Source organism: Lissotriton helveticus, chromosome 5_1, assembly GCF_964261635.1.
Source record: "Lissotriton helveticus chromosome 5_1, aLisHel1.1, whole genome shotgun sequence".
NCBI classification, from domain to species: Eukaryota; Metazoa; Chordata; class Amphibia; order Caudata; family Salamandridae; genus Lissotriton; species Lissotriton helveticus.
Genome location: NC_136065.1, coordinates 652,031,003 through 652,044,060, shown reverse-complemented (window position 1 = coordinate 652,044,060; position 13,058 = coordinate 652,031,003). Strand labels below are relative to the sequence as shown.

Below are 13,058 nucleotides of genomic sequence, written 5' to 3'. Positions count from 1 at the left end.
TGGATGCAGGATGGGTGGGTGGATGCATGAATGGATGCAGGATGATTGCAGGGTGGATGGATGGATGGGTGCATGAATGAATGATGGATGCAGGATGGGTGGGTGGATGCATGAATGGATGCAGGATGAATGATGGATGGGTGGATGAATGGATGGGTGGATGCATGAATGAATGATGGAGGCAGGATGGATGCAGGATGGGTAGATGAATGAATGATGGATGCAGGGTGGATGGATGGATGGGTGCATGAATGAATGATGGATGCAGGATGGATGGATGGGTGGATGCATGAATGGATGCAGGATGAATGATGGGTGGATGAATGGATGGGTGGATGCATGCATGAATGAATGATGGATGCAGGATGGATGCAGGATGGGTGGATGGGTAGATGAATGAATGATGGATGCAGGGTGGATGGATGGATGGGTGCATGAATGAATGATGGATGCACGATGGATGGGTGGGTGGATGCATGAATGGATGCAGGAATGGATGTAGGATGGATGATGGATGGATGATGGATGGGTGGATGGATGGATGCATGAATGAATGCTGGATGCAGGATGGATGCAGGGTGGATGGATGGGTGGATGAATGAATGATGGATGCAGGATGGATGGGTGGATGGATGGGTGGATGGATGGATGCATGCATGAATGAATGATGGATGGATGGATGCAGGATGGATGTAGGATGGATGGGTGGATGGGTGGGTGGATAAATGAATGATGGATGCAGGATGGATGGATGGGTGGATGCATGAATGGATGCATGAATGGATGCAGGATGAATGATGGGTGGATGAATGGATGGGTGGATGCATGAATGAATGATGGATGCAGGATGGATGGATGGGTAGATGAATGAATGATGGATGCAGGGTGGATGGATGGATGGGTGCATGAAAGAATGATGGATGCACGATGGATGGATGGGTGGATGCAGGAATGGATGCAGGATGGATGGTGGATGGATGGATGGGTGGATGCATGAATGAATGATGGATGCAGGATGGATGGAGGGGTGGATGAATGAATGATGGATGCAGGATGGATGGGTGGGTGGATGGATGGGTGGATGGATGCATGCATGAATGAATGATGGATGGATGCAGGATGGATGGGTGGGTGGATGGGTGGGTGGATGAATGAATGGTGGATGCAGGATGGATGGATGGGTGGATGGATGCAGGATGAATGATGGGTGGATGAATGGATGGGTGGATGCATGAATGAATGATGGATGCAGGATGGTGCAGGATGGATGCAGGATGGGTGGATGGGTAGATGAATGAATGATGGATGCAGGGTGGATGGATGGGTGGATGCATGAATGAATGATGGATGCAGGATGGATGCAGGATGGGTAGATGAATGAATGATGGATGCAGGGTGGATGGATGGGTGCATGAATGAATGATGGATGCAGGATGGATGGATGGGTGGATGCATGAATGGATGCATGAATGGATGCAGGATGAATGATGGGTGGATGAATGGATGGGTGGATGCATGAATGAATGATGGACGCAGGATGGATGCAGGATGGGTGGATGGGTAGATGAATGAACGATGGATGCAGGGTGGATGGATGGGTGCATGAATGAATGATGGATGGATGGATGGGTGGATGCATGAATGGATGCAGGAATGGATGCAGGATGGATGATGGATGGGTGGATGGATGGGTGGATGGATGGGTGGGTGGATGGATGCATGAATGAATGATGGATGGATGGATGCAGGGATGGATGGGTGGATGAATGAATGATGGATGCAGGATGGATGGGTGGGTGGATGGATGGGTGGATGCATGAATGAATGATGGATGGATGCAGGATGGATGTAGGATGGATGGGTGGATGAATGAATGAATGATGGATGCTGGATGGATGGATGGGTGGATGCATGAATGGATGCAGGATGAATGATGGGTGGATGAATAGATGGGTGGATGCATGAATGCAGGATGGATGCAGGATGGGTGGATGGGTAGATGAATGAATGATGGATGCAGGATGGATGGATGGGTGGGTGCATGAATGAATGATGGATGCTGGATGGGTGGGTGGATGCATGAATGAATGATGAATGCAGGATGGATGGATGGATGGGTGGATGCATGAATGAATGATGTATGGATGCAGGGTGGGTGGGTGGATGGATGGATGGGTGGATGCATGAATGATGTATGGATGGATGCAAGGTGGTTCGGGCTCGCTCGCTGCGGTGCAATATGCAAATTAGTTTACGCCCACCACTTTCAAATGTCACCAGCCGCCCCTGTTAGCATGTAACTTCGGTGCCTTTTTTAAGTGTTCGATCGTGTTCTTAGTGGAATGTGTTATTTTGTCGCAATAGTGCTGTTTCGTGGTTCTGTTATCGTATTATAGCGGTGAGCTTTCCATTTTGAGCATGCGTACTTCTGCACCCAGAATGTTCTGTATCTTTCTCGACTTTGCCCCAAACAAAGCAGACGCAATACCCTTTCACTTGCTCACTATAAACTGTCATACCCAGTGTTCAATTAAGAGGAACTAGGCAGGACTCATTCTATAAATTTGAGAGTTTAGTTCTGGTCTCGTTAAAATGTTATTCTATAATTTTGTTTAGTCATGTATACTCCCCTCCCACTCACCTGCACGTTCTATGGTTAACTTTAGCCATTGAAAGCGAGAACAGAAACGATCCGATGATGATGGGTCAGGATCGTCAACCTGGAGATGGGTGAATGCCTCAGGGCACGGGTATCAATGGCAAAATATCACCATTATGGATGGGCAATGATCATCCGTGTGTACGTGGGTATAATCCGTAGTAGTACAAATCACCAGGGAAAAAAGGTTGCAGGATCTCCGCACTTTACCAGACTGCGGGTGAATAAACGTGGAATGGGTAGGTGGATAGGATCTGCAAGTCTACTTGACTCGCTTGCATAAAGCCGGGTTCCTAGCTGTCAATGACGCAACAAGGAGTCGCCCGCTCGCAGATAGTACGTCAGTGCCCCTGCGTGTCGCCCTTTGAGTTCGATTGCAGTGCCCCAGATGGTGACGAACAGACAGCAGCCCACATAGGAAGTATGTAACTTCTCACTCATAACGCTAGAAACGACAAGAAGAAAGATAAACTCATGAAATAAAACAAAAAATCAAACGTTATTTTAAAACAGAAGTCATATTTAGGAAAATATTAAACACATTTAAAAAAATGTTTTCAGCGATTAATTAAAAACAATATTAATTATCTAGTCGTTCCTGTTCAATTAACTAATGTCCATTGTGATATAAGCCTTCTACGTTTGTGCCGACGAAACATTTTCACTCTTCAAAGATGACCGCTCCATTGTCATTCCCCATAAGGGCTACTCAGACGACGTCGCTGTTTAAACGCGCGTCACCATAGAAACACGGAGCTAGAAAAGACAGCCCCCTTCTTAGGAGAGGTTATACAGCAGCGAAGTCTGACTCTGTTGAAGTGTCAGAAAGGTGAAATCATTTCCAGCTAGGTCGGTTAGTGACGAGCTAAGGAATGTTGGATATAGCATACATGCCAATGGACCCGATCCAGGCGCGAGACTTCTGATTTTTTGAGCAAAAATGACTTTATTTTGGCTGTCTTCCACCTGAAATTGCCTCTGCTTCAATAGAAGTCAATGGGACTAGTCCATTCTCCCAATTATTTGTTTTAAAATCTCCCACTTTTGCCTTCCAAAATGTTGACATGTATGTGATATATGGATAAATGTTACGGAGCCCTGACAGAAACGGCCATACAATGCGTTTTACAGAATTATATTCCAAGTACATTGCCTATAAAGGAACAAGCTGCCCTGGAAAGGAATTCAAGAAATATTTATTTTGTCTAAGATCGACGTTATTTGCAAATCCACAACCCTCGGCAGACTGCAACAGTAGAAATAAATGCTAAGGGCTTAAATAAAAAGTTGCCCGTTAATCGTGCCAACACTTCCATACTAATGCAGCCATGCCAAGTTTTCCTCCAAGTCTATGCATGAGGAATTTCCCAATCCAGTTTTTTTTTGCTTTCTTGGATTTTCTTTTTTTTAAATTTATGTTCTAGAGTTGCCACGTAGAGTTTTAGGGCCCGATTCACAGAATGAACTTAAGACTAAATCCTAAACTTACTACTATTTGGTATTCACAGAATGCACCTACTACTTTCGGGATTCACAGAGTGAACTTACTACTTTCGGGATTCACAGAATAAACTTACTACTTTCGGTATTCACAGAATAGATTTAAGACTACTAACTCTAAGTCCGAAATCGGGGTGTAAATTCCGGCCCGGAGGCGGAGCTTCCGGCTTAAGGGCGGAGCTTACAGCCCGGAGGCGGAGCTTCCGGCTTGGAGGTGGGGATTTTTGCCATGCTGAAATCTGCAACTCTGGGCCGCAAGCTCCGACTCCGGGCCAGAAGCTCCGCCTCCGGGCCGGAAGCTCCGCCTCCGGGCCGGAATTTACTCCCCGATTTCGGACTTAGAGTTAGTAGTCTTAAATCTATTCTGTGAATACAGAAAGTAGTAAGTTTATTCTGTGAATCCCGAAAGTAGTAAGTTCACTCTGTGAATCCCGAAAGTAGTAAGTGCATTCTGTGAATACCAAATAATAGTAAGTTTAGGATTTAGTCTTAAGTTCATTCTGTGAATCGGGCTCTTTATTTTTAACCAGTCTGGTATGTATTTTTGAGCCCAGGCTGGTAAATATACTGATAAAAGCAGTGTAATTTGGTATTTTTTCCCTTCTGTACTTAAACATAAAATATCAAACACATAAAGAAATCTGTTACAGCCAACAACACTTCTCATAGCATGCAGGTTCCTTCCATGTTATGGATCGGGTAGGCCGAGATGATATATCAACCAGACCCCCCAGAATATTGCGGCATAGGTTAGCAAATTTATCGGCACAAATATGGAAATTTAGCGGCACAAATATGGAAATTTAGCTGCATTTTTGCGGCACTTTATTTTACTCGTAATCATTCATTGTCAGCCTGAAATCAATGGAAACTGTTTTGGCAGAGTATTCCACTTGTAATAGGCATGTTTAAAGTGTCTGCAACTCTATGGAAGAACAGCTCCAGTCCTAACCTTGTGGGAGGGTGCTGTATTTCTCCCTGTGATGTACAGTTCCTGTGGGAAGCACCCGTGTGGGGTCATTCCTAGTCCTGTCTAGCACGCTGCATCAGAAACATCCAACCAGCTTAACAGTGATTGGCCTCAGTCCAGGCCACAGATGCACAGACTGCACAGTCACCGTAGGCTGTTCCAATCCGAAAAGGGCAACAATGGTTTTATTGAGCCAGTCAGCAAAAATACGTGTATTTCGGACCTATCAATCCGCTGAATGTGGAGTCTGAGTGTGCATGTAAATTAAGGATTTTATGCCTGCTTCGGCGTGTTCGTGCCACTGTCGGTGCAAACATTTTGACCTTTATATAATTCTTCATTCCGGACCCATTCATCTCCCACATATTCTTGGTCTGGTTTAAGTTACAATCTAATTCCTGTTCTAGCACGTAGGCAATTGGTTCTTAGTAGGGTAAGATGCTGTAGAAAGTTATGTAGGGGGATGTTTATGTAAGGTCATCTTTAGTACTGTATAATTTAAAGGCTGTTTTTGCAAAGTTTTTATGTTTTCCAGTCTTGTGTTTTTACAATCCAACACTGTGCAACGATTAACGTGTTGTTTGTCTTTCTTTTTTCAGCATTTTTAAATCGATATAATGCAGTCTATCTGATCAAATACTTTTAAAGGTAACCATTTCCCCTCTCCCATATAAAGTGAGATTATTTGAATGCCATTCACCAAATATATATTTTCTTGGCCAAAATATTAATGTCCACATCGCACATCGAAACTGGAGTAGCACTGGTACATCTAACTGGTTTGTCATTCAGCTGTTAAGGCACTCCCGAAATGCTGATCAAACACAGATTTTGTAAATGGTCTCGGTATGTCTCAAAACTCCCTCCCTTTGATAGAGGCGTGAAAACAAATTCAATAATGGCCTTTAATGAACCAAAGCTTGTCCAGAGCATCACTTCAGGGGTGCGCGCTTCAACAATTACAGACCACAGTCTAGCATGCCAGGTTCAGTCCACCCACATCTCATACCAATTTTGTTTACCAAGTCTCTAGTGCCCTTGAACAGGTCTGTCTCAGGATCGCTTCTCTGGATGGAACTAATTTTAAGGTTAGTCACATGAGCTCTTCAAAGGCTTACTGTTTCAGTACTCGGAATATTTTTTCAAAACATCACAATGGCTTTTCAGTATCTCTCGGGATTCAGAAATCTTAGTCTTTAAGATGAAATTCGTATGGACCTTAGTGTTTTAGTTTATTTTCCGAATTTCGCGTGCAGTTTTGTAAAAATCGCGGCATTTTTACAAATCTGCCGATTTTGCGATTTCTTTTGCAAATCGCGAAATCCTGGAGGGTCTGATCATCAGTTGTCATCGCCTCTGACATTGAAAAACCATTCAATACCCTCCTATGGATATATCTGTTTGTGGTTCTAAAGAAAGTAGGGTTTGGCCCAAATATACTGAAATGGATAAAATTATTGTATACACAGCCACTGGCCAGAGTACGCACAAGTCGTGTAACATCCTCACATCCTCACAGTGGGTAATGCGTAAAGGCATTGACAAGGTGTTTGTTTCCCCCTTGTTGTTCCCCCAGAGATAGTTACCATGTTACAAAAGTATTCTGACAATTTTACATTCATTGTCCCCACCAGCTGATGGCCATTCCAAAAAAGAAAAAGAAAAAAACAAATTACAGGTTTTTCAAAGAAAGTTTATAACATCAGTACTATAAGTCCTAGAAAGAAAAGAAAACAAACATGGACCCGAGCAGCTATTCAGAATGAACCTTGTTAACATTGCAGCTCTGAGAATTTGTAATTCCGGGGTACGGGAATTCCTCCTGAACACAAGTTGCAGTGCCTGGAATGAGGAATAACCACACAAATTGATGTTTCCACACTGATTTCCACAGGTTGTCCTCACATTCCAGCCCATTTCCCCATTATCTGTTGCATCTAGGGCCTAAGGACTACAGTAACAGCCATACCAGCCTAAAAGGATTAATATATGGATACATTTCACAGAACTACGCCTTAGGATTGGTGAAATATACTATTGGGTAGTTCCTAAAGCCCAGACGTCTATCTAATCTAATGCCATATTTTCTGACAGAAGATCTTAAATCAATCTATATGCATAATTAACCATTAGGGATTGCATCGCTGTATTAGTTCTAATTATTGTGTAAAGAATGACAATACACTCCCTAGCATGGTCTTAATTCTAGGATCAATATTCTCGTGGGACTGGCATTCCCACCTTTCCACCTTCACCTACTAGAGTTTCCAATTGCATCAGCACAGTTCTAACAAAAGGCTACAACACTCCCTTCTCTCAGCTTTCTGTCACCTTTAATGTATGTGAAACCAATGCAAGTTAGTAGGAAAATTAATTTCTCTTTTATTTTTATTTTTACAAATCTCTATTGGCTATTTCCAAGTTTTGACAAGAATGCAGTTTCAATCTGCTTGAAGACTTGAACAAGACAATATTTTCCTGTTCTTTAAGTGAAAGGCAGGTGGGATTCCAGGGTAAGGAAACATTGTAGTAAACCGAGAGATGGCATGCAATCCTCCTAGGTTACATGCTAGTTGAATCCTCAAGTTACTAGGAGCTGGACAGGTATATTTAAATGCAAACCGTTTTCCAAATAAAACTTTACAAATTCTGTATAGCACAATAAGAGACAGCTCTAGGTAGAAATTGCTTAAGCTAGTCAGGAAAATAACATGTCTCTTGAATGCACAACGTATAGGCCGATAATCAGAATAATAATGGCATTATGTATTGCACACATTACACAATCAGCAGTTTGCCCAAGTTGCAAAAAAAAGGAGTAGAATTCCTACATATGTTCTGGAGCTGCCAGAACCTGGGGGATGTCTGGGAAGAAGTAGCTACAACCATAGCAAATGTGACGGAAAAAGAAGTGGCAGTAACACCTGGGTATTGTCTGCTACACTGGTTCTCCCATATGGCTAAAAATAAAGTGACAAGTAAGTTCTAGGACCTCTGCCTGGTACGGGCAAAAAGAGACATTACCAGTCACTGGAAATCAAAAGGGGGCCCTAACAGACTTAGATGGAAAAAAGAATTCATAAAATGGGCAGAAGGTGAGGGGGCAGTAGGGTTGGAAGTAGCCTAGAAAACAGGGAGCGAAAGAACTCTGGAGACAGCTAGAGCATTGGCAGTGTTGGTTGAATCATTGAAGAATCCAGAGAATGAGGCAGAAAAGGACCTAATGGGGAAGCCCATGAAAGTGAAAGCTGAGCCCCACAAATTAGACACCAGTGATGAGGAACAGGGGAACAGATACACAACGGTACCAATTCCTCTCACTGATGAGACACAAGCCCTGGGCTCACAACGACAGTTAGAGTAGCAAATGGATATACATCCCCCATTAGGAAAATAAGAGATTGCCTGCACACGACACGCCTGGGGTGAGGAGGGGGGGACAGACGGGGATAGTTTTATAATGTTAAGAAATCCCCTTCACTAAATGTTTAGTTTAAATAGAAAGTAACTAGGAGAATTGAATATGATGTAGCTTGCGGAGCCCTTACTAAATGACCGAGGACTTGATAGCACGAAATATCATTCTGCCTATAGACATGCAATTGTAATTTCTTTGAACGTGATTGAATAAGCGCGTCTCATAATAATGTCATAAATTGGTAAGAATGACACAAATGTATGCTTAAAAGCTTAATACAAATCTGTTTGTATTGTTTTTAAAAGGAATTATGTATTGCACGCAGTACAACTTTGTTTCCTGGTGATTAATAATAGATGCACAATGGCAATCTTGTTATTGCCTCCTGAAGATGATAGAGTTGTCCCTGCTGAGAGTCAGTAAAAACATTACAATGTCTGTCTTTTTTTAAAAGTGCTTCCTGCTGCTTTCTTGCTGTTTATATGTCCTAAAAATATCAAGTATTACAGTCATCCAATTTAAAGGGTAATCCATTTATCAACCTCAGAAAGAAGGATGTAAGGGTGATTGCCAGGATTTCAAAACATAATCTGCAGATCACCACATATGCCAGTGGAATGCATTCATCTGACTAAACTATCCTCCCAGCTTTTTTAGAACCGGTGTGTCTATTAGAATTATGAAACACACTGTTACAAGCTGTCAGATGAAAATGTAACAAAATCTTGTGTTATTGAAAATCTGCTCCATGCTGGGACCAAACCTAGAGAAATACTTGTTATCCTGTATTTTCAAAGTCCCCTCATGTGCAGATTCTTCTCAACATATACCTACAACACTTCTTGAGTGACGTGAGGCAAATCAGCAGCCAAAAGAACTTTTCACATCTGTGTGATGTAGAAAGAGTATTGGTGGAATTGTGAGTGTGGACAACATTTTAATTAATGTGTACTTGACTCTATTTTCTGCCATCAAATCCGGTATTTGATTTATTGAAAAGATTTGGAAAGTTTTGAGACACCATAACAGTCCTTAAAAACCAAGACTGCCTTGACAAGTTTAGCATGTGTGGTCACCTTGTTCTTCTGACTTTAGCATAGTACCCAGGAGATTTGTTTCTCGCCAGCTTTACGCCTTTGTTGACCATTTATAAAACCTTTGTGTCCGTTTGAAACAAAAAGCATTTTGTTCGCTCATGTGTACTTTTGCGAATCCCAAGCAACATCATCTTTATGAATCTCACTAATTAGGAACAACTGCATAAAATATAAGCTTTTTATGACTGGCTAAGGCTGGGAAAATTTGTATTTGTATTTGTATGTTGGATTTATATCGCGCCAATCACCTACAGGTCTCTAGGCGCTCGGAAATCGATGGAATTCATACAATAACTACATACAACACAGAGGGGTAGTGCAACAGCCTACAATGCACCCAGAGCCCTCCCAAACAGCCATGTCTTTAAAGACTTTATGAACCGCAGGAGATTCACCTCTCTGCGTAGTCCCTCCGGCAGCTTATTCCATAGCTGAGGGACCAACACAGAGAAGGCTCTCCCTCCCTTAGTCACCAATCTGTACCGAGGACAGATCAGCAGCTGAGAATCAGAGGATCTAAGTGTTCTTTTTGGGCTGTACACATCCAAACGGTCTTTGATATAGGCAGGTGCATGGCCATAAATTGCCTTATGGGCCGTGCATAGACTCTTGAACTCTACCCTCTCTTTTATGGGAAGCCAATGTAGGCTCTGTAATAGGGAAGAAGATTTAGTCCTTCTAGGGAGTCTAAAAATCAGTCGCGCCGCGTCGTTCATCGCGACCTGCAGTCTATTTGTCAGAGTTTTTGGGAGGCCTAAATAAAGGGCATTCCCATAATCTAGTCTTGAGATAATGGTTGCCGCTACGATTGTTCGCAACATGGCCTGAGAAAGAACGGGGGCTAGCTTACGTAGCTGCCTGATGATATTCGTGCAACTCCCAACAACAGAGGAGATTTGGCTGCCCATTGACAAATCACAGTCCAGCCTAATCCCCAAACTCTTTACAATTGCACTCGGCTTCAGAGTTGGACCTAACTCCTGTGGCCAGTAAAGATCGCTCCAAGGTGAGGTGGTCGATGGAATTACCAATACCTCAGTCTTATCTGGATTGATCTTCAGCAGATTTCCCGTCATCCACCCGACCGTGTACCTCAGGATATTCTGTACTTGGGACTGCACGGCCTCAGTGTTATCGATGCTCAGAACAAGCTGAGTATCGTCAGCATAATTAAAAACTCTGCAGCCCATGCTGGCCAGAGACACAATCAGAGGCTGAAGATATAAGTTAAACAGCAGTGGGGACAATGCGGAACCCTGGGGCACCCCACACTCTAAGGTCCCCACATCTGATGTCAAATCCCCCAGTTGTATCCTCTGTGTCCTTCCCGAAAGAAAGGATTTCAGCCACTTAAAAGCCACACCTTTAACCCCGAAGTTGTCAAGTCTTTCCAGGAGCATGGCATGGCTGACAGTATCGAACGCCGCTGACAGATCTAAAAGAATCAGGGCGCTCGATTTCTTGATGTCAGCCATGCCTCTTAGTTCATCCAGCACCGAAAGCATCACCAGTTCGGTGCTGTGATGTGCTCGAAACCCTGCCTGTCGCTCGTGGAGTAGATCATGAGACTCCACGTGAAGGGATAGAAACTTCAGGATGTGCTGTTCTAAAATCTTGGAAAGAAAAGGCAGCTGGGAGATTGGTCATAGTTCTTCAAGACCGCAGGATCGGCGCCGGGTTTCTTCAATAGAGGCCTAACACGCGCTTCCTTAAATTCAACAGGTAGATACCCCGTTTCTAAGGATCTATTAAGGAGGGAGATAATACACTCCTCCAAAATGGGACGTGCCACTCGAAATACACTAGGGGGGCACGGGTCAGCTGGGGAACCAGATTTAGTTCTACCCATCAATTGCTCCAGACTCAACACATCTATCTCCGGAAACTCCATGATAGTACAATCCGTGGAGTTATGAGAATCAGGGTGTAGGACAAGTCCATTCACTGTGTTACTATTTATTTCCGAGATGATGTTCTCCACTTTTTCTAGGAAGTATTCCTGAAGGCTATTACAATCTATGATAGTTTCTGAGCTTTCCGGTTTCTTACTCAGCTCAGATAAGATTTTGAAGGTCTCTTTCTGAATATTCCCAGCTTTGTTTAGACGAGACTCATAGTGCTCCGCCTTTGCTTGCAATATAAGTTTTTTATACCTATGAAGGGAAGCTTTGTACTGATCCCTGGCTATATCATGTTTGGTTTTCCTCCAGAATCTCTCTGAAGCCCGCAGCTTTCTTTTATGCTCCCTCAGGAGTGGGGTAAACCATGGAGCTCCTTTGCCTGGACCTCTAATGAGCTGTGTCCTTTCAGGTGCTATCTGATCGATAGCTTGACGCAGGCTCCACGTTAAGTCCGTATATTCCAGGTCCAAATTGATTCCAGCAAGAGGTCGGGCCACTTTCGGAAATGTCTCGGTCAGGGTTTTTAAATCAACCTCATCCCATTTGCGGGTTTTCCTGACTCTCCGAGGCAGATCACTTAGGTGGCCATCAATACGGACCTCACAATTCACTAGATAGTGATCAGTCCAAATACATGGTAAAACACCTCTGAGTGTTACGTTTGGATCTGAGGTCCATACAAGATCGAGGGCGTGACCCTTGATGTATGTGGGTACTTTCACTAGTTGTTTAAAGCTTAGAGAGGACATTGTAGTATTCAGTTGACGTGTAGCCAGATCCATATGGGGATTTTCCCAATGTAAATTAAAATCTCCAGCAACCACGATTTTTTTGTATGGCGTGCAGAGATCAGACATAATGGGGGCAAATAGATCATTGAATAGCGAGGTCGAATTAGGTGGACGATAGACCGACAAGACTACCAAGCAAGAGTTATTCAGGGTGATTTTTACCCCTAACAGGTCGGATAAGTCCACTGTTTCTGACAGTAATCTTCCTACTGACAGATTCTTTTTAAATAGAATCGCTACTCCCCCCCCGTGCACTTCCTGCACGGTTATGCCAAATTGCGTCGTAGTTAATTGGGAGAGTCGCAATAATGTCTGGCATGGAGTTATCATTCATCCAAGTCTCAGTTAGGGTCAGGACATCAATGTCGTTATCCTGAAGCAGGGTAAAGATCTCCACATAATGTTTATGGAGTGACCTGGTATTTAAACTAGTGAAAATTAGTGAAATGAGCTTCAAAATCACAATTCCAACTACTGAGTGGTCACACAGTACAAGCTGTGTACAGTACTAAATGTGCACGTTTGCTCTGTAAGATTAACAAGGTATGTTTTATTGTTTCATGACCTTTAACAGTTTGATATGACACTGCTGTGTGTGAACGAAATTCGAACCATATTTTTATTTATAAAAGTGTTATATTTTCCATTTCAAAAATCCAGTTCAATTGGCTCAATAAAACATTACTGGCTCCTCCTATCAGTTGTTGAACTCCATCTATAAT

General features: G+C 43.1%; 1 protein-coding gene across 1 annotated transcript in view; it reads right to left on the bottom strand.

Moving 5' to 3' along the window:
* The window catches only part of FBXL15 (F-box and leucine rich repeat protein 15), a 48,023-nt gene extending 45,056 nt beyond the window's left edge, over window positions 1–2,967 (bottom strand). The window contains exon 1 of the mRNA XM_078643050.1: window positions 2,642–2,967. Coding sequence (XP_078499176.1) covers window positions 2,642–2,670 — 29 coding nt within the window. The 5' untranslated portion in view covers window positions 2,671–2,967. The remainder of the gene's footprint in view (window positions 1–2,641) is intronic.
* Between the last annotated feature and the right edge of the window lie 10,091 nt (window positions 2,968–13,058).